The 22,863-nt window shown below is 46.4% G+C and overlaps 1 protein-coding gene across 2 annotated transcripts in view; it reads right to left on the bottom strand.

The window, feature by feature from the left end:
• Positions 1–22,863, bottom strand: part of LOC147661202 (serine/threonine-protein kinase Nek1-like) — a 1,124,062-nt gene that overhangs the window by 43,744 nt on the left and 1,057,455 nt on the right. For both annotated transcript variants that reach the window (XM_086951243.1, XM_086951242.1), the window contains 2 exons: positions 17,346–17,479; positions 16,282–16,414 (listed from right to left, as the gene is read on the bottom strand). In XM_086951243.1, coding sequence (XP_086807369.1) covers positions 16,282–16,414; positions 17,346–17,479 — 267 coding nt within the window. The remainder of the gene's footprint in view (positions 1–16,281; positions 16,415–17,345; positions 17,480–22,863) is intronic.

Raw genomic sequence — 22,863 nt, 5'->3', positions numbered from 1 at the left:
CCATCAGGCTCCTTTAGTTCTTGTGGATCTATGCTGTGACTCTTGAAGTCTCTGTTTCTAGCTGGGCTTGGGGGATGACTTCTCCACGAGCAGGACACAACATGCATTTCCTTTACTTTACTAGCCCATGAATCAGGAGGTGCAGTCTCTTCTTTGCCAGTTCTAAGGTCAGCATGGCAGTCCTTTTTCGGTCTGCTTCTTCCAGTCAGTCAAGATCGGAGTTCTAGGTGCCACAGGTGCCCCTTATATGCCCGGAAAGTGCCCTTAGGTAGGTCAAGGTCACTAGCCAATAGGTTACCAGGAACCCTCTCACCTGATGACAACTTCTTGTGAAGTGTGGCATCTAGTTATTCTTCCAAAGTGCCCTATTCTACCCACACTTTAGGTGTCAAGAGCTAGGCAGCCCAGCCTAGGGGTGTGACTATAACTGGGCTACATGCCAAGGTGAAAACCAGTTTGGCAACTGTTTTCCCCCTCTGTCTCCACTGCCAGTGTGTCTACCTACACAATAGGACCGCCCCTCCCACGCGTGCTTGCTACTTGCAATTCAATAATGGCTTCCTGTTTGAAGCTCGCCTTTTGGGCCAAGAGTCCATGTGGCTACTTGCCAGCAGAAGATAATATTTCCTCTAGTGGCAGGCCTCTATTGCTATCTTTCCTGTGAGTCATTATTACATCTTCCCTGGATGGCAGAAGGCTGTCTGGTGGCCAACCTCAGCAAATGGCCAGAGGCAAACTGGGGAACAGAGTAGCGACTTTCTAAAAGTTGCATGTAGCAACAAGTTACATTAATTTGGAGCTGGGAATTATGTTGGGCTTAATGTAATGAGCTATTTGTTACCTTGAAGTACCAGCTTTGGTATTCCCATTCAGAAGTGAGCACAGCTGAGTAGTCGGCATTTAACTCTATACTTGCCAATGGTGCTACCAATCTCCATTTCAGTAAAAACAACACTTGTGGGTTTTTACTGTTAGAACATGTTAAACATGTTCTACTTTACTAATATGCTGCACCCTGCCTTAATACTCAGTAGGCTTGCTGTAGAGGTGACTAACTCATATTAGAAGGGAGTTTGGGCTTTGCCATTGTTTAAAAAGGCAAAGTTGGATTAGCAGTTTAAACCTGCCTTTCCAGACTGCAGTGATAGGCTGGGAGCCATGTTTTACCTTATCCACTCAGGGTGGCACAACAAGTGCTGCAGTCCCTGAAGGGCCCTGGGTACCCCCGATACTATAAATTAGGGACTTACAAGTTAATCTATGTCATTTGGGTATAAGCCAATCAACCAATTACCTTTATAAGGGTCAAAACACATGCATTGAGTCCTGATTAGAAGGGCTCAGGGCATTTCACGCCATTACTCCAGGGCCTAGTAGTCAAAATGGGGGCAAAAGGAAGGGTGGGGTGAAATCTGCAAAAATCCGGAATCCTCACAGGTTGGAAGAGCAGATTTTCCTAAAAGAATAAGGGCCTAATTTAGACTTTGTGGATGGGTACTCCACCACAAACATGACTGATATCCTGTCCACCTTTCTACAAGCGGCATAGGATATTATGTACCAATAATAAGGCAGACAAGATGTGTGTCCTGTTTGAAATGGAGTAACTAGTCAGCCAAACTCTAAATCAGGCCATAAGTTACTTACCTTCAGTGATGATCTTTCTGGTGGATATTCACACTGCCGATTCCTCGCATCATGAATCAACCCAAGGCACCTGAATGTATCTTAAAAAGTTGAAATAGCCCTTCTGTACTGGTAGGCGGTTCCACGACTTGGTGCCTCTTCTGAGGTGATGTTAAGGAACTGTATATGGTGCCATCCCAGGGCCCTGACATTAGAACCTGACATTAGAACCTGATGGTGCGTAAAAGTTTAATGATGGTTGCCTCTACAAAATCTCATCATCAGATGAGATTTGCGACAATACATTTTGATAAAAAACATGTAAAACGGTCAAAGACAAAAAACATGAGATTCCACTGCAACGTAAAAGCATGCAGAAATGTTATGAAACGTAAAAATTTGAGAAACGTAAATAAAGAGAGAGAAAAAGTTATTTGCTGATGCAATGTAATGCACAAGTTACTACTTGTGTAACGAGATATCTGTAAGAGACCTTAGTTAGTGATAGATTCCTTACCTTAGAATATCCCCAGGCGTCAGACTGGATCCGGAAACTTTTCGTAGCAATAGCCCTGCGCGCCGGTAGGCGTCGTCCTCAGCTCCGCGTCCGTCGTCGGCGTCGTTAGCGCCGGAATGACGTTGCCGGAGTACTTAGACGCCGCCCTCGCGCGCTGACATCAGTTCTTATACATAGCTTTTCCGCGCCAGATACGCAGAGCCATGATAGAACCAACACTGGTGCCTTGAAACTAGGGCCCCGACTCCTCGGCCCAGGGCAGTAGTAGTCGCCATGGCCCGAGTGGAGTGGGCCCTCAGCCCAACAGGAAGTTCCTTTTTAGCCAAAGAGTAGCACGCCTGGATGCACAACACGATCCACCGAGAGATGGTCCGCTTGTGCACCGCCCGTCCTTTCTTAGCGCCCGCATAACCAACAAAGAGTTAGTCATCAACCCGGAACTGGCGTGTGCGATCCAGATAGTAAGAGAGGGCACGTTTTGGGTCCAGACGGTGAAGCCTCTCTTCCTCTTTCGAGGGATGCGGAGGCGGAAAGAAGGTGGGCAAGGTGATGGACTGCCCGATGTGGAAGGCTGTGACTACCTTGGGCAGGAAAGAGGGTTTTGTCCACAACACAACCTTGTCCCGATGGACAGAAAGGAAAGGAGGTTTAGAGGAAAGAGCCTGGAGCTCACTCACTCTCCTGGCAGAGGTGATGGCAACAGGAAATCAGTCTTAAGTGTAAGAAGACGAAGAGGACAGTTATGAAGCGGCTCAAAGAGAGCACACATCAGGTAAGTTAGAACCAGGTTCAAGTCCCACTGGGGCATCACGAAAGGAACAGGAGGGAACATATGAGTGATGCCCTTTGAGAATCTGTTAACAATCGGGGACTTGAACAAAGAAGGCTGATCAGGAAGCCTTAAGAAGGCGGAAAGAGCAGAAAGGTAGCCCTTGATAGTGCCCAGAGCAGAGCCCTGCTGGGCAAGAGAAAGAAGGAAGAGGAGAACCTCAGAAAGAGGGGCATTGAGAAGATCCACAGCCTTTGCTGTGCACCATGCCACAAATCTGTTCCACCTGCAGGCGTACACCGACTTTGTGGAGGGACGCCTCGCTGCCAGAATCACATCGCAGACTTCAGGAGACAAGTCAAATGGCCTCAACTGTCGCCGCTCAATCTCCAAGCATGGAGGTGGAGATTGGACAGGTTCCGGTAGAGGACCGTCCCCTGCTGCTGCGACAGAAGATCCTCCTGAATAGGCAGACGAATCGGGGGATCGACTGACATACTGAGTAGCTCGGGATACCAGTACCTTCGCACCCAGTCCGGAGCCACAAGGATGACTTGGGCCCGGTTGCGCTTGATTTTCTTCAGCACTCTGAGCAGAAGTGGTATAGGCGGAAAGGCGTACAACAGACCGCAACTCCACTCACGACGAAAAGCGTCCCCGAGCAAGTGCCGCCTTGGAAATTTCAACGCGCAGAACTGATGACATTGCGCGTTCTCTTCGGTGGCGAATGGATCTAACCAAGGCTCTACCCATTGCAGAAAGAGGCCTTGCGCCACGTCCGAGTTCAGACGCCATTCGTGATCTATCATGCACCTTCGGCTGAGCTCGTCCGCCCTGGCGTTCAGAGAACCTGCCAGGTGTTGAACCACCAGGGTTACCCCCTGATGTTCCAGCCACTGCCAGAGGCGCAGAGCCTCCTGGCAGAGGGTCCACAACCCCACCCCGCCCTGTTTGTTACAGTACCACATGGCGGTGGTGTTGTCCGTGAACACCTGCACTACACTCCCCCGGACACAGGGGAGGAATGCCTTCAGTGCTAGACGAATCGTCCGCAGCTCCAGAAGGTTGATATGGAGCCGGGACTCTGCCGGAGACCAGAGGCCTCTGATCGCCGCCTCTCCCATGTGGCCTCCCCAGCCCTGGAGGGACGCGTCTGTCACAACTACGTGCTCCGGTTGGGGAAGGGAGAGGGATCTGCTGCTGACTCAAATGCGGTCCGTGAGCCACCACTGCAGCTGTCTTGCAGTGCACTCCGAGATCATGACATGGTCGGACAAATTGCCCTGATGCTGGGTCCACTGAAACTTCAGGTCCCACTGCAGAGCCCGCATCCGCCACCTGGCAGGATGCACCAGAAGGATGCAGGAGGCCATCAGCCCCAGAAGCCGCAGCGTCAACCTGACCGAGACCCGGGATAAAGGCTGAAAGATTGGAATCAGAGCCTGAATATCCCGGACCCGCTGTTCGGGAGGATAAACCCGAATCTGCGCCGAGTCGAGGACCGCTCCGATGAAGAGGAGCTTCTGAGAGGGGCACAGGTGTGACTTCGGCAAGTTGATGGAAAACCCCAGCTGGTGCAGGAGGTCCGCCGTTGTCTGGAGGTGGCTGACGACTGTCTGGGGCGAGCCCGCCTTCAACAACCAGTCGTCGAGGTAGGGGAGACTGAAACCCCTAACCTGCGTAGATGAGCTGCAACCTCCGCCATCACTTTCGTGAACACCCGTGGGGCGCTGGTAAGGCCGAAGGGGAGCACGGTAAACTGAAAGTGCTTGTGGCCTACCGTGAACCGCAGGTAGCGCCGGTGGGCCAGCAGGACGGGGATGTGGAAATAAGCGTCCTGCAAGTCCAACGCTACCATCCAGTCTTCTGGGTCCAGGGCAGCTAAGACCTGAGCCAATGTCAGCATTTTGAACTTCTCCTTCTGGAGGAAGCCGTTGACGTTCCGTAGGTACAAGATAGGGCGCAGGCCCCCCTTGTCCTTCTTGGGACCAGAAAGTAGTGGGAGTAACAACCACACCCTACTTCCGGCCCAGGAACGCGCTCGATGGCCCCCTTGGCCAAGAGGGCCGTAACTTCCTCTTGCAGAAGTTGCAAGTGATCCCCCGACACACCGTGGTATTGTAGTGGCATGGCTGGAGGGGTCGCCTCGAAGGGGAGGGAGTAGCCCCTTCGGACGATTTGCAGCACCCACATGTCCGACGTGACAGTGCACCAGTGGAAGTGGTGATGGCGAACCCTGCCCCTCACTGGCGTCACATGGGCCTGAAAGCACGGACTAGGAGGGTTTTGAGGCGGATGCTGCAGGGGAAGGTGTGGACTGGCCTCGCCGTTGTCCCCGACCGCCACCACGGCGGTTTCCACGGCCGTCACCGCGCTGTATATTAGTCTGCGGTGCGTGGCTGGCAGCACGTGTGGGAGCGCCCCTTCCTTGACCACGAAAGGAGCGAAAGGCACCCGTTTGCTGGCGTGGGGCGGGGAGGCCCAAGGACTTGGCAATAGCCCTGGAGTCCTTAAAACGCTCAAGCGCATGGCCTGCCTTGTCGCCAAAGAGGCGATGGACATCAAACGGCATGTCTAGAAGGGTGGCCTGGACATCAGCCGAAAAGTTGGCGGTCCTCAACCAGGCGTGGCGTCGAACCGCCACCGTCGTTGCCATCACTCTGCCTAGTGAGTCCGTGGTATACAGCCCACACCAGATGGAATAGCGTGCCGCATCTCGACCCTCCGCAAGGGGTTGGACGAGTTTAGTCCGGGCCTCCTCCGGACATTGTGGCAGGACGCCCGCGACAGTGTCCCACAAAGTGTGGGTGTAGCGGCCCACGAGGCATGCGGTATTGACTGACCACAGTCCCAAACTCAGGGACGAGAACACCTTCTTACCGAATTGCTCGTACCTCTAAGATTCCCGATCGGGCGGAGCCGTTGGGAATGCGGTATGGGAAGTAGAGCCATAGATAACCAGGCTCTCGGGGTGGGGTGGGTGGACAAGAAGCAAGGGTCGCCCTGAGCCGGGCGGTAGCGTCTAACCACGTTCCTATCTACAGGCTGACCTGTAGCGGGCTTGGACCAAGTGCCCAAAAGAACGTCACACAAGGCCTCATTAAACGGCAGCAGAGGCTCAGCCGAGCTTGCCTGCCGTTTAAGGACCTCAGTGAGGAGGTTAGTCCTCACGGCCGCGACGGGGAGCTCTAGGCCCAATGCCTTGGCCGCCCGCGTCAACACTACACTGTAGGCAGCCCCCTCCTCCGTAGCCACGGTTGGAGGGGAGACAAAACCAGTGTCTGGCGAAGTGTCCAGTACACTGGCATCCCCAAGCTCACATGTCCAGTCCAGTTGAGACTGGCACTCCTGTGCCAGAGGGTCCACAGACCCCTCCCAATCTCCCTCGTCACCCATCACCTGAAATTCAGGTTCAAAGGATGGGGCCGGTTCGTGGAAGTAAAAGTCTCCATACGACGTCGAGAGCGGCGCCCAGCGGCGCCGCTCCGGCGCCGGAACCGAATCAAGGGCAGGATCATGGATGGCGTCGCCCGTAGGCGTCGCCGGGGGCGACACCCTAGGGGCCGGCGTCTGGGAGGTCGTGAGGTCGACCGGCGAAGACCCGGATCCGGATCCAGTGAGGGCCTGCGGCGCCAAGACCGAAGTTGCCGGCAGCGCCGGGGCCTGAAGCACTCGACGGCGTCGGAGCCGAAGCACCCGACCCGCTAGGCCCACCAGCCGGGACCGCTGGGCCCGAAGGCGCCACAGAGCCCGGCGGAGGAGGGAGAGACCTCATGGCCATGAGGTACCGCTCGATCTCCTCTGACGTTGCATCGTGCCCAGGGACCGGAAGGTATGGGGCAGGCTGCGACGCCCGCGACTCCGTCGGAGCCGCGTGGGTGGTGTCAACTGAACCCCTGGCCGTGTCGCGCGAGCGTCGGGGTGGGTCGGAAAAATGATGACGCCTTTCCGACCTCTCATGCCTCTTACCTGAGGACCTTGATCCCAAAGACCGATGCCGACTCTCGGAACTACGAGTTCTCCGACCACGCGACCGGTCCCTCGACCTCTTATGGGACCGGGACCTTGAACGGCGCGGGGCCGACTGCCGGAGCTCAAGCCGCTTGCGGAACCGCTCCCGCCTAGCCTTAGACGTCAGGGCCCGGCAGTCGGAGCAGGTTCGGTCGTCGTGGTCGAGGCCTAGACACTGAAGTCACCGGTGATGGGGGTCGGTAACCGACATCAGTCGGCTGCACTTGGAGCAGGGTTTGAACTCGGGCATCCCTACCGGCACCGTAGGAGTCGAACGACTCGAGAAAAACAGATCAAAAAAGTTTAGTCAAAAAGTGACTAAGGGGTAGAGCTTCTCCGGATCTGCGCTAGCTGGCGGGAAAAAAGAAGAACTGACGTCAGCGCGCGAGGGCGGCGTCTAAGTACTCCGGCGACGTCATTCCGGCGCTAACTACGCCGATGACCGATGCGGAGCCGCGGACAACGCCTACCGACGCGCAGGGGTATTGCTACGCAAAAATTTCCGGATCCAGTCTGACGCCTGGGGATATTCTAAGGTAAGGAATCTATCACTAACGTGTCTCTTTCAGATCATGTGATTAAGAATCCAAATGTAGTTAACCTAGAAAATATGCTGCTGATGACTTCTAAAAACAAGCATTGACAATGCAATAGGTCTTGCCTTTGATTAAGTTAAAACCATTTGCTTTGATAATGGTATTGTATAGCAAAGCAAATGGTTTTAACTTAATCAAATACCAGACCTATTGCATTTTTAATGCTTGTTTAGACACCAAAGGGAATGATTGTTGCATTTTTATAACGATCAATGTAGTTTCATCACGTTCGTATTAATTGAGCTACTATTCAAACAAAGGCAAAACATCTTGTGGCATAATCACGTCTTCTCCTGCATAAAGGGTATGTTCACACTAAATCAAAACAGAATCGTTTAATCAGAAGTCTATCGTGTACGTTTTCTTCCCACACTGATTTCTAAGACAACCATTCCATTTGACCCCTAATGTCTTCTGTCTTTTCCCTTAGGCAGCGTTGTCATACAGCCGGCAGTCTGTTTTCCATTTCACTTGCTTTTTTCTCTCTCTCCAGCCCTTTATTTCCCACTCTCCTGCTGCGATTGGGTGCGTCTTTCTTTTGTTTTCATGACTAATAGCAAACACTTCCACGCTGAACAGGTTGACCATGGCCAGTAGAACAGCTGGTCAATTATATAAAGGACGAGTGTACACTTATGTGAACCGACAACTATGATGAGCTCTGGGCAAATGGTATTGGTTTGTCTCTGTCCAGTCTTTGGAGGGGGGAGGGGGGGTCTCAAGAACCGCTGTACCTTTGAATCATAAAATATTTTGAAAGGAAAGCAATGACGTTGTGCCTGACTTCAACACGGACGCTGAGGTTAACGCTATTCTCTCCGCATGCGAAGTGAACAAAACATTCAACGAGAGGGGCAAGCACATATTGGTGCATGCGTGGTCGCCTCAGTACGTGCGCGCTGCATGTTGTTCTACCATTCGTGCGCACGCCTGCGTCCGCGCCGCCGCCCCAGTCCAGAGCACGCCCCCGCGGCCCGAATGTTGACAGTCAAAATCCCGTCGTTTGTTACGGGCCGCGGTGGCCCAGCCTTAAAGGGGCCGCGACTCACCGGGACTCGGGGCCGAGGAGCAGCTCTCTGAACCGGAAAGCCGGAGCTCAGCCTGCGGGGGAGGTAAGCGACCAAGGTCTGAAAGCGAAGACAGGAAGGTTGGGACGGGCAACAACAGGGAGTGAGGGTACAACGACAAGATGTTGAGGAGGGGCAGAAAAGACGCGAGGTAACAACAGGAGGTGGAGGTGCTAGGAAGAAGCCGTGTGCATCAGAGGAAGTGAGTAGGGACAGCACTTCAACCAGACGAGGAGAGGTAAAGGGGCAGAGCCGGCGGGACTTATCCAACGGCCTGATTGTCAGGTGGCAACAGTATGAGGGAGATCCGAGGACATAAGGACTGGGGGCGCTCAGTGAGGCGAAGGAGGTAGCAGTAGGCTGGGAGGCGTTAATAATAATGGGGAGGGAGAAATAACGTGTTGGGGGAACAAGAGTCGGTAACCACGGGGCAGGATGCCCAAATAGAGAAGAGGGTCTTTGAGGTAAGTCTGGAGCAACATCAGCGATTACTAAAACGATGTGGTTGATGTGGGCCTGGGGCAGAGTGTTTTAACAGCTACGGGTGAGGGAAAGAAGGGTGAAGGTATAACCTCACTGCAGCAGCCTTGAGAGCAGTACAAAAGACAGACAACAGAGGTGAACTTGGGTAACAACAAGACAGAGCGTGCTGCGCTTGGAGTGCGCGTGCGCATTACAAAAACGAAAGTGGAGCTTGCGATGACGGAAGGGAGATGTGCCCATGCGCGTGTTCACGGGCGCGTACACAGACCCCAATCGGCGCGTGCCCCTGGCTGTATCACTTGGCAGGCAAGACGGTAACAATAGGTATCACTGGCGACTGCGTCGCCAATGTGCGAGACCTAATGACAAATTAAAAGAATGCTTACGTAATGAAACACTTGAAAACAATAAAAATGCTGAGTAGAAAAATGCTGTCCACATGAAGATTCATAGTGTTATTTAGTATTGTGAGGTACAAACGTGCATATCAAAACAAACATGTATATTAATCTGTTTTGAAAATATAAATGTGCAAAATATTTTCCTAGTAGTGCCTAGCAACCTTTAAGAGAAGATTAATGAATAAATTAACTAGGAAAATGAATTATTCACATTAATGAATGTTTTACATTAATCAGAACATGATAGTGATTCGCCAAGTTTTCATGAAGGCCTCAAATGCTTTCTTTTCCTCGTTCAAAAAGCAGAATGTAGCTAAAGTAATATTTTTGAACACTGAGAACTTTTCATGAAGTTTCTTTCATAGGCTTTCAAACAATTGATTCTCTATTGAATCAGCAACACTTTTGACAGAAATGTATCAATATAATTGCAAACCCAGAGAGAGCGTCTGGGAACGAACAGACAGTGAACAAAGGGAATTTTCTTACTTCCTAGGAAGAGATGGAAACAAAGTTCTTGAATTTGATGATTTTGCAAAAGGATTACTTAATGCTTATGGGGTTCTTAGTGAGGTATTGATCTCAGCCCACTGTGGACAACCAAAGGAAACCATATTGTATGATGGAAATAATACTTTGTGGGTGTAAACTGAGAACTTTTGAAAGTATAATTGCCTCCTTGGAGTAGGAGTCAGGGGCTGGTTGTCTAGTGCCGCAATGGATACCAATGTCTTTTGTAGCACTGTGGCTACCTCGGTTTCTTGTAGCGCTCAAGCTACCACACTTTGAGGACAGGGATTCATCCCCTTTGTCCTTTACCCATTGTACTTAGGCCTGTCCAGATGTCTTGTTTTACATATGGCATTCCTGCCCTTTTTGGTGATAGTGGGTCTATCCTCATCAGAGATCGAGAAATACTCCTCCTCTGGAGAACTCCTTTTCCTCTTAGATATAGCAGCCTCAACTACCTCCTAAATAGATGTATTCATATCCTCCTCAAAACACTTCTTGAACATATCTTCACCTACCTCTAGCTAAGGCAAATCTGGTGTGAGGACCTGTAACTTGTACGAGTGGCTAACAAAATCGCCACAATCTCATATAATGGCACCACTAACAGGAAACAAATTAAGGGAAACTCCATATATTGGAATACCTTCATCAATCTCTGTATTTAAACAACATGCATAGCACCAATAACCCATATATAAGAGCATTTAAAAACATTAAGCAGAGGAGGAGCTACAACACCAACCAAGATGGCCGCATAGTCTCCCGGCTCCGCTGACCTCCGTCCTACGCTCGCTTATCCTGTCGAATATCTTGATCTCCTGCCCCGGATTCGTGTGGGTGAACTAGTCGGCACTCCGATGGTGTGACCACGGACTTTTTCTGATGTTCTGGGGTGAAGTAACATCGAAAGTGTTTTGAGGCCTTACCCAGACTGGAAGCCGGGGTCTCAATTGCTGATCTACCCGGGTCCAAAGTGAACAACGGACTGAGAAGGGTGGTTTGGCCCGGTCCTTGGAACTTTTGCAAATTTCCCTGGATTACGTTGCAACCATCTGCTGCCTGGTGCTGTATCTGAGCTGAGGTGACGGGTGGCGCGCGGTGCTGCGTCGCGGGGGGCCCCGGCCCGGAGGCCCGGCACTAGCACCGCTGGTGCCCCGGGGTGGGGGTCCCGCCGCGCGTTGCTGCGGGCTGTTTACGCGTCCCTCACAGCTTATTTCTGCTCCGGCGTATCCTGCCCCGGAGGGGGCGCCTTTCCGTGGGCATCGTTATGGCTGCGGACGTGTGGACCTTGGCGGAACGGACTCAATGTGGCCCTTCCTTGCGGATGGTAATGGCGGAACTTGCGGCGCTTCACGCGACGGTGAGGGCCGAGGTCAATTATTGGCTGTCGGCAGCAGACGGTATCATAGGACCGGGAGCAAGCCCTGACCCGATTTTTGAGACCCGGCAGCCGACTTGTCTCCTGTTGGGCGCCCCAGTGGCACGTTTGGACCCGGTGCTGGAAGCTGTGCCTGCCCCCGAAGAAATGGAACTCATCGTGTGTGCTGAGATTGGTGATTCTCTTACGTTCTCGGAAACATTGGTCCCACAGTTATCGGAACATTTCACTGCTTCCCCCATCCTGGACACTGTTGGCCCACATTTTAATCTGTATCGGAATGAGTCGCACTCCCTCCCCAATCGGTCTCCCAACATGGCGGATGTAACGATGCTTGGCTTCGGAGACGGGGAGGGACATAGTTTGTGCAAGCCGTGTGCGTTGGGATCTGCTATTTCTCTCCCATTTGCTGGCCCAAGCCCCGGCTGCTTTTGTGTGACTTTTGACTTTCCGGGGATGGGGCTTTACTTATCCGAGGACTCTGCAACTTTGATAGACGGGGCCAAGGCTGAGATTGTGGGTTGCATTGTTTATGATGGATCTATTGGTAACGGGACTGCTTCATCACCAGACGGATTCCGGGGCGGGGGGTTTGTGGTTCCCCCCGGGGTATTTTTGTATGGTGGACAACTTTATTTGTGCTGGCTTAGGGGGGCCCCCTTTGTTAAGGCGGGGGGGAGAGACCAGGAGCGCATAGACTATCGGCCCCCTCCACTTCCCCGTTAGGTGGGGTTTCTTTTCTTTCTCCTTATTCTCTGTCTCTTCTATATTTCGGGTTCGGTTCTTGGGCGACAGGCACACTGTTGGGGGGGGCCGTAGTCATCTGCAGGGGTGCAGGGTGGGGGGTTGGGGGAGGGGATTTTTCATTTTTATTTTGTTTCTATGGCCTTTTTTCTCGTCTCTTATCTGTCTTTGTCTTTTTCCTTTTCTGGGTCAGTGCAGTGGGTTTCTTTGGTATCCATCACTGCTTTTTCATCTGTGCCTCAATTTTCGTGGTGTTCTAGGGTCTTAGGGCAGGTGACTGGCAGGCGCGAATTGACCGTAATATTTCTTCAAATCCTGAACTGCCTGTTTCAGCGCCATTGCTTTGACCGATTACTGTTGACACGTTTACTATTCAGCCTGCCATTTTTTGCTGCTGGGAAATTGTTTGGCACCTGATCCTTCCATCTTATATTATAAAAACCTTTTATATCCTGTTTTTCTAATTGTGCTGTACGGTGACCAAGAGTACGCTAGCACGGTGATTCTGCTCCCCGAGGTGCTGCATGTGACTAAAATTGCTCTCTGTTAATCTAACTGCTTAGCGGCCAGCCCCGGGGGTTGTAGGCCCATACTTGTATTTGGTTGAAATGTCAATAAAGGTTTTCAAAAAAAAAAAAAAACATTAAGCAAATATTCAGGAGAATAAAGTAGCACTTATCTGTATGAGGGAGCAGCTAATAAAGGAGGAAGATTGCAATATCTGCTGTATCTTGATTCCAGAATGGAATATTTTACTTTGTGATGATTGTTTGTTCCTTAACGGGCAGCATGAAGGGGCAGCAATAAAGGTTAATTCATAATGATATCCTCTGTTGTCTTTAATGAAACCAAGATTCACCTCTGACAACAGTTCCTTTCTTTCCGCACCTTCCGATGCAGATCCGGAGCTCCATCAAATCAAGTCAGTCTGACAGCTTACTTTTCTTCAAACTTACACAGTGTGTAGGGGACAAGTCCCCTCCAAAAACAATAGGGTTTAACCCTTGCAAGGACTGCAACCGTGAGAGGTCTGTACCAGACCCCTACGCTCTGACATTGTTTTCTTGCTGAAATCTGAACCATCAGACATGGAGCATTGGCTGACCAGATTGGAGACTATAGATCTCTAAATTGGGATCTTTTCAAGATAGAGAAAAGAGACCTAGGCATCAGATATAACAGATGCTCAATGAAAGGATTGCTGTCAAAACACTAAGGCAGCATCGTAGAATGGCAGGCATAAACTTGCTCATTATAAATTATAGCACAGGGCATACTATACCTCGGCAGACATGGTTCAGTTTGGACTGATAGAGGACATGCAATAAATATGCAACTTCCAATATGGGTTTCTTACATCTCATGTGTGAAGGTCCCTCTATTGCGGAATACTGGAATCAGATATTTAGGAATATAGGAGAAAGGATGGTACTACAGCTGGGCTGGAGATATTGCAACTGACTGCACTCCTGAGATATGCGAAAGATGCCCACAAAATGTATAGGAAATATGTTGGTCTGACCCTGCTATTGGGGAAACATAGCGTAGGACAGACGAGTGGCTGAGAGACTTGGTGACATATAACACTCTTTCTGAAATATATAGCACACTCTTGCCAAGTATGCCCCACCATATATTAACACAACACCACCACACTCTGCATGCTAATGTTCGATGTCTGGTATTGATATGTTAGAGGCCATGATCTACACACTATTTGGAACTGGGAACTGAACTCCTAGTGTCAGAGAAAGTGTAAATGTGTACGCATCTACATACAAACTGTGTTGCTAATGATATATATACATACATACATACATATATGTGATCAAGCCTCCGGCTGGAGGCGAAACGCGTCATGCGGGCTTGCTGGGTTGTAACTTTAAACTTTAAACTGGATTAAATCACTGCACCGGAAATTTCCTTGGGTCTGCCTTTTTCGTTTTACCTGACGGCCTGGATTTGACTGTTGATGCTGTGAGAGCGGTATCGAGCGAAGTGAGAAGGACATATATATATATATATATATATATATATATATATATATATATATATATATATCTATATCTCAAGAATGAGATTTGTCTGATCTTTGCAAGTGTAACTGTTAACAAAAATCGAAATGAAGTAAACTTAAAGAAATTTAAAAGGCATAGGGGCTCTATTTATGAGGGAACCGGACCGGATGATTTCTGTAAATATGTATGCCTTAACCTCTGCAACTGGCAAAGGTAAACCAAAGATCTCAGACGCTTTGCCTATGATGAACTCAAAAGAAAGGTCTCAAAAGGGGCTGCAAGGAATAATCACGTACACCCTTAGTACATCAGTGTCTTAATAAAACGAAGGGAGTCTTCCACTCTACTGACAATCTTTGCATGACAAAAACCTTTATGTGAAGCCTCCAAATTGCCTGCTGCAAGAACATGGCTGCCTTACCCGTGTGTTCCACCAAGTCCAATATGCCCTTTCTCTAGGTAACTGCAATAATTGAGGGGGAACAGGTGCTGTGAACACCAGTGCCAAAACAAACATTGAGGCCTTCAGCGGCAAAGCGGGGCTGTTTTAGCAGCATTAGTAAGGTTGACCAGCAACAGGGCAGAAGCTATTAATAGAGGCAAAGTCGAAAGTCCCGCAGGTGCCTTGTGGCCCGCAGGTGCACCATAGTGTGCAGGGAAACGAGAGAATATGGCCAGCAAAGCCTTGGTGAAAGCCGCTACATATGTTTTGTTTACGATTTGCTACTAATAAAAGCTTTCTAAAATAATAATTCAGATTTGGGGGAAATGGAACCCACCTCATTTATAAAACCTGTGTCTTTGACAGGTGTTATTGTATTAATGTTATAGTTAGATCAATCAGGTTCTTTAATTAAGTTTAGTAGAAAACTAACTATGGGACACTGCTTGCATATTTTTCCCGCTCTGAATTGTAAGTAGCTGTACCTAAGCTTGCCTGATGGCTTAAGGAAATCTAAGTGAGGTCCGCATTGACCACCGCCATGTGCCTGGGTTAGGAGAAACTTCCTCACAATAAGATGTAGCCAATCTGGACAATTTGCAGGACTCATTGACCCTAGGTAACTGAACACCAGTGAGCACAAAATGGAAGATTCAGTCCCACACTGCATGCTTTATTTTGTCAATGGGTGAATTAAAGAGATTTTAGTGCGATGCCAAGTGAAGAGGGAAATTGCTGAGGCTGTTCTTTTCTTTGTTCTGCCTTTGTGGGGTCCACTAACGCCTCGTGTAATGGTAAAAGAAGGCCTGGGATTCCATAAGCTAAAGACCTCTGCAACTCTGTGAGTTACCATTGCGCCATATCAGGACCGTGTGAGGAGTTCAGACCCGATCTAGGTGAATTATCAAGGTCATTGAAGTTTTGTAAATCTAAGTAGAGGGCAGCTCCAATGTAATGATGGGGAGTAAACTTTCCACCTCCTCATCACCATCCTCATCATTGAAGACCATTTGAGGTATGTGCCCTGCATTGTCAATCAGATCAGAAAATGGCTCAAATTCTGGTAAACAGCAGACTTTGTGGTAGTGGAGCAGACAGGGTCATTCTTCAAAACAGGTCTGTACTTTCATTATACATTAGCACATTAGGTGGGGACTTGCAGAAGAGGCATCTGACTCCTCCGTGGACAAAAGAGCAGAGGGATTGTACGGTGCAGAGTGAAAAATGGGAAAGCGCCAAACAGAGTAATTCCACTCCTAAGACAAAACTGTCAGAAGAACGCTGCGGGCCTGAAGGTTGCAAGAGGGAGGAGTCATTGTACAAATGTTTTGCAGAATGGCTTCTATGGAGGCTGCAACCTACTGCCTGTGAAACACAGGACAAATCTCTTTAAGTGTCACTTCCACAGTGAGACCTGCCACTCCCTAAATGGGTACTGTTGCATAAGGGAGCCTTTGCTGAACAATCTGGAGATGTGTTTAGGCCCCTGATAACACAGTCAGACCTTGTGCGGCTCTGTAAACGACAGCGCCACATCCCCCCCTCCCCCCGGCCCAACTTTTATTGCAATATCTTTATTTATAATTTCCAGCCGAGAATTTTTGAAAAATAGTTTTCAGAGTATTCCAATTGAATGCATAAAAATGACACAAATACTTCAAGTGGATGATTCAGATTAACTAAAGTACAAATGCTACTAAAACACAGAATTGCTACCTTCTTGATAAGCTCCATCGGCCATAACCAAGTGAAGAATTTTAGGATACAAATGCTGATGTTCACTCCCCAAAATGTTCTCCACTATTGAAGAACAAATGTCAATGCTCTCATCTTCATCCTCATGTATCGCCTAGAAAAAAGAGAAGTTCAGTAAATTCCTACACATAAAATTCTGGATTTAAACAATATTTGTAAAGCACCACACAAAACATCTGCACAATTAGTTTGGGAACCAATTCTTAATGGCTACAGGCGTTATGGAATTGTATTCTTACACACTTGTTCACTTCAAATAATCTTGAGCACTTGCTGGATACCCCTGGTCTGAGTCTTTCTGATTGGGTTCCACACAGGGAGTTTGCCTCTGTAGTAAATCCCTTTCTCAAACACTCTTAACTCCTCCTATATGAAGGATCTCTGATTGGCAAGGTAGGATGATATTGTTAATTATTTGGGGAAAAACAACGTAAACATTGTGTATGTGAGCCATCATCACAACTTGAAGGGAATGTATTAATCGTATCAAATGAATGAGAAAAAAACAGAAATCTCTAGGTACCCGGAGTAAAGTAATTTAAAAAAGAGAGAGTGGTCCATAATAACAATAACAGCAATGCTTGTAATCAAATAGTATATTTCATCAAGCGACAAAATGAAAAACCTCAATAAAACAAATGTTAACATTTTGTTTGTTATATTAAAGGACAGCGCTATTCTTGCTTTCTTGTTACACATGTTGATCAAAGTTCATAACTTTTGTGTATGACATATAAGAGCACATAGCACGTTTGGCACTAGCACCCAATGCGTCACTGTTTTTATTGAATTTTTTTCTTTGTCCATTGATTATTTATACCATTTGGCTACAAACATTGCTATCATTGTTATTAGGGACCACTGTCCTTTTTGATATGATGATCATATTCATAGAAATACTGTTCGCCAACAAAGTATAATAGAACAATAACCATTAATACCTTATTAAATATGAGTTAGAACACCATAGTGTAAGAACAAACGGCTCTTTAAGACATAGAACTAGACCAAGTTTTACCACAGACCTTTATTTTATTGTAAACCTCAATAAATTTATCGAAGCCTATTTCCTGCTCCAGGTTATATCTCAGTTCTTCTAGGTGACAAAATACGCTGTCACCTTCATCACAATGACTGGCAGCATCACCATCACTGTCATCTGCAAGAAAAGCAAGACAGAGCACAAGATGGATATTATTAGAAAATAAAGATGTCTGAAAATCACAAACACTAATAAAAGGAAAATAAATTGATGCAGTTAGAAGGAACAGTAAGCACAGTGATTTAAAACGTTATTAATGCATAAACCGTGCAAGTCTAACAGAAGCCAGTGAACCAGAATACAGTTCAAATTAGTCATTTTGAAGACACACTGAACAAATGCAATATTTAATCAACTCCAAGAAATAATTAACAAATGTATGACGGACAACTTTTCAGTGCGCTGGAAAGTACTCCACTCCACTAACTTACAAGGTATCTTTAAAAATATATAGTTACTTACCTGTAATTTTGCTTCTCTACCATGGGTATCTTTATTATGGTCATAGATATTAGGCTGTGTGTGGGATATTCCCACGAATCCACAATTACTTCAAAACTGTTAAAAAATAATATATTATGTTTAAACAGGTTCAAAAATAAATTAATCAACTTGCCTAATTGAGTGCCAGAGTTCCTATAGTGACAGGGCTACAGGGCCATACAGGAGATATCACCAGTAGCGATGTATCTGCTCCATAAGGGTGTTGTCAGATAAGCCTAATTTCCAATTGAAAAAATACAGAGCCAGAAAAAGTACAGAATTAGAAACAACTGTTAGAAAATGAACTACGCAGAACCTCAGTACCTAAGTGCAAGCTATAATAACAGAATTTCATGGAAAAAGAAGTTATTTAACATTAATAAAGGCACTAGAGTAAAACTTGGTGGCTGGGACTATATTTCCTGTACCCTCTGTCAGGAAAGAAAGTTAAAAAAAAATAGTAACATTGAGCCAGATTAATAGCAGCTTTTCAGTGCATAAATATCATACTGTATTTTTAAGGTAGCTTGAAGCTCACGTATCCCATCGTGACCTAGAATTAAAAAACTAATTTGTGGGTTCTGGGACAGCATCCCTGATCTCTACCTCTTCTTGTATTAAAAATGCCTTTAGTTTTGTACTATTAAGCTTAGACTTGATGTATTTCATAGAATATGCATTTACAAACAGTTTTGTATTATTTCTTAAACTTTTTTTTGTTAATGTTTTCCCAAAGGAATGACTTCGCTTTTTGTTAACTGCCCCTCCTGTGGGAAGACCGCACAGAAAGACCCTTACACCTACACTGCGGCTGAGCACGAGTTTTGTCCAAAAAAGTCAAGAAAACCCCTTAGGGAGCGCGAAGCGATTCAAGATGGCCGAAACCTGAAGAGCTCCGCTTGGACGAGCAGCGCTCACGATCGAAGGGCGGACTTCATGGCAGCGTTCCCACACAGAAACAGTGGATTTTGCCATCGAAGTGTCCGGGCAGCTATGGGGAAGTTTTCGCATCAAAATGCGGTCTATTGAGCATTTTTAAGACCTAATGTTGTTTCTCAGACAAGTGGCCGTCATTTTGTTTTCTCTTCACGCAGCGTTTTTTTTCCCTTTTGTCCCGCTGCAATACTGTCTCGCACTTTGCCCTCATAGGTACCGTTTTCCACCAAAATTGAAGAGACCTGTTGTTTTTCTCAATGAGCTTGTCATGCTGAGCTGGTGAATCTCTCAATTTACCTTTGCTGTGACTTTTACTAGTTACCTCAGATACACGTTTCTCAGCAAGTGTCCAAATTCCAACCGCGCAATGTCATAAAGGATGCTAGCATATTCTTCAAGATAACATTTGTTGTTGGTGCAGTTAATATGGTCTAGCAGCCCGCTCTATTGAGTTCTTATTGTGATTTCAATTCGCTCACCCTGAGCTGTTTATTCCACTGCCTCCTGCCTTTGCCCTGAGCGGATTTCCTTATTTTTTGTCATCTTATGGTCAAACTGGGCACTGCTTTGTATTAACTCTCTCTTTGCCAACAATCTTTGGTACCATCAGCAATTATTCTGCCCTTATTTTGTTCTTTGCTACAACTTTCTTGGGATAATATCTTCAATATGGATTCATCACACTCTCAAATCTCACGGCACCTCTTCTGGAATCCGTAAAGAGCCAGCTGCATCTTCTGGCAAACGCATCAAGAAGGACCCTCCCTCTCCTTCTAAATCACCGCTTCCTATCACACTAGATGATATCATGGAGAAACTGCGCCTCATTCGTCCTTTCATGACTGATCCGGCCGCTACTCTTCAGAGGTTGGACGATAAATGGTCCAGTCTTGATATGAGACTTACTGATATAGAACAAAAAGTAAGTGATACTCAGGATGTTGTAGCCAAGGTTGCCAGCCTTACTAAAGAAGTTGATCAGCAGAAGATTTGGAAAACCGCAATAGGCACAATGACCTGCATATTTATGGTATTCCGGAAGGTTCTGAAGGGTCGGACATCATCCAATTCTTGAAGACTCAAGTCCTTCAAATTGTGGGTCTCCCAAAACACATGGACGTGAATATTCAAAGAGCCCATCGTCTTGGACCAAAGAACACATCTTCTACTTCCAAACCTAGAGGCATCTTTGCTTACTTCCTCCTATATTAAGACCTTATGACGATTCTCAATTCAGCTAAACCACATAAACAGATGCTCTGGTCTGGTCATAAAGTTTTCTTTACTCAAGATGTCTCTAAACCAACTGCTGCTCGATGGAAAGAATTCCTGGACCTCCGACCAGCACTGAGATCAATGAATGCATGCTATGGCCTAATCCATCCCTGTTTTTTTAAAGTAACTTATAAAGAAAGAACTTTCAGTTTTGAAGATCCTGCCGACCTCCGAAAGTTCATCCACACTCACAAGGGAGAACTTATGGAGCTGAGCAAACCCTAGTTGTTCTGTTAATTGTTTACTGTTTTGTATTGTCAAATTTCAGCTCCATATTCTGTCCGTTGCTGTAACAATCTCTTTGTTTTTCCTCTTCCTTGTTTCACAGGTCTCCCCTTTGCAGTTTTGCTGTACAAACTTTTCAATTGTGTTACCCCGATGTCTGTAATGTGCAACCCATCCTGCTACTGTTCATTCCCAAATGTTTGGTAAGTTCCCTCCATAATAATAATAATTGTCTTATATGGTTACCTTTAATCTTCAGACTCCTCTTTACTTCATTTTTTTATTATAATTATCGTATAGGTGACCTATTTGTTTTCCTGTTTCTTACTCGTGCGGCTGTCTTGTTCTTTGCTGCCCCCTCCCACATTAATGTTTCTCGGTCATTTGTCCTCTATGACTAAAGTAATTTGGCTTTTTGTCATCCTCATTTTGAAATCATCCTTTGGGGAACTCTGCTCCTTTTCTTTTTCTTCATTCCTCTATTTTACCTTTTCTTTCTTTCCTCCTTTTCTCTTTTCCTTTCCTCTGATGCCTTTTCTCTCACCGTATTTTTCCCTTTCTTACAGGCAATCTCCTCACTATTTACCTCATTCTGCACCTCTCTCTTTCTTTAACCCAGCTTCTGACTCTTTATTGTTCTTCCAACTTGTTCTTGTTTCTCTATCTGTGGTAGTCACATGGCGCAATTTCTTCCTCGCTTACTCTTCATTTTCATCTCTATCTTCCCAACCTTTTTTATCCTCTTTACTACTCTCCTACACCTCAAAGTTTGCTCTCTATCTTTATGCCTACTTTTCTGTAATTTTCAAAGATGAATGGTCTTTGCATCATCTCTTGGAACGTAAAAGGTATTCGCAATCCTGTTAAAAAAAAAGTGTTTTATCCACTTAGCGAGACTGAAATGTCAAGTTGCAATGTTGCAAGAAACTCACCTTACTTTAAAACATTTGTCTTCACTACGTAAACAGTGGGTGGGTGAAGCCTTCTGCTCTCCAGCAGTGAATAACAAAAATGGTGTTATCATTCAATTTCATAAATCGTTGTCTATCCAGTTACAAACTGAGTTTCATGATACTAATGGTAGATGGTTGTTTTTAGATGTTACTGTTAATAATACAAAACTTTCTCTCTGCAATGTTTATGACCCTAATGGTGTAGACTGAACTTTTTGGAATGATTTCTCCACGCTTCTCTCATCACATGCGACTGATGATTTAATTGTGGGTGGTGATTGTAATCAACTCATGGACCCCTTTTTAGATTGGAAATCACAAACCAGATATGTCCCCAATACAATGCAAAAATCCTTTTATAAAGCTATTTCCTCTAGAGGCCTTATAGATTCCTGGAGAATTTCCCATCCGGACACGCTAGAATTCTCCTATTTTTTCTCCTGTACATGCATCACACTCCCTATATTTACTTCTCTAACCACACTTTCCAATTCATGACTAACTCAGAAATAGGTTCTATCCTTCTCTCAGATCATGTCTCTGTTATACCGGACATCGATTACCCCTCTCCTATTCCCACCACTAGGCGTTAGCGCTTCAATAACTCTCTCCTCCTAGATCCCCTGTTCACTGAGTAATTTACGCTTTTCATGGAGTAATTTTTCCATAATTATCTTCACTCCACGTCTCAATTTCATTTTATCTGGGAGTCTTTTAAGGTTGCTGCCAGGGGATTCATTATTGACTTTGTTTCTCGGAAGAAGAAAAAAGCTCTCTCTCAGTCATCACACATTCTTAAACAAATAAAAGAGCTTGAACATTTTTATTTCACCACAAATTCCTCTGACACACTTTCCTCTCTCATCAAAGCGAAAATGTTATACAACAAACACTCCTGGGATGCTGCATGCAACAATCTCCTTAACTTTAATGCTAAAATACATGGTGGGCGCAATAAAGAAGGCAAATCCCTTGCGAACTATCTCAAAATCAAAAAATCCAATATCACAGCTATTACTGATATCCATGGGGATCGTTAGTTAACTGATGACAAGATTCTTGACTGCTTTGTCCAATATTACTCTTCATTATATACTCCGGAAACAAATTGATTCTTTTTTTCAATCTATTCCTAAATCCCCAGACAATCGTACAGATCTCTCCCCCTAGACGTTCCTATTTCGGAAAAGGAGATACTACATGCCATTACTCTTCTACTCAAGGATAAATCAGCTGGTCCGGATGGCTTCACCGTTTGCTTCTATTTTCCTTTTAAAAACATTTTATTACCACATTTATTTACATTAATTAATAACATTCTTGCCATGGGTGAATCCAAGGGATCCTTCACACAGACAATGTTATGTTTACTCCCCAAAAAAGATAAGGACCCCTCCCCTCTGTAAAAATTATCGGCCCATCTCATTAATTAATACAGATTGTAAAATCTATGCAGAAATTTTTGTCATTCGAATAAACAATGTCATTCCCGATCTTATCAATATCTATCAATCTGGGTTTGTTAAGATTAGATCATCACAGATAACTCGAGAACTCTCCTTAATATCATCCACCTTGCTTCGAAGATGGATTCTCCAGTCGCAGCTATCACTTTAGATGCTGAAAAAG

Source organism: Lissotriton vulgaris, unplaced genomic scaffold, assembly GCF_964263255.1.
Source record: "Lissotriton vulgaris unplaced genomic scaffold, aLisVul1.2 SCAFFOLD_228, whole genome shotgun sequence".
Lineage (NCBI taxonomy): Eukaryota > Metazoa > Chordata > Amphibia > Caudata > Salamandridae > Lissotriton > Lissotriton vulgaris.
Note: the sequence above shows the minus strand (reverse complement) of the source record. Positions and strands in the feature narration are given on the sequence as shown.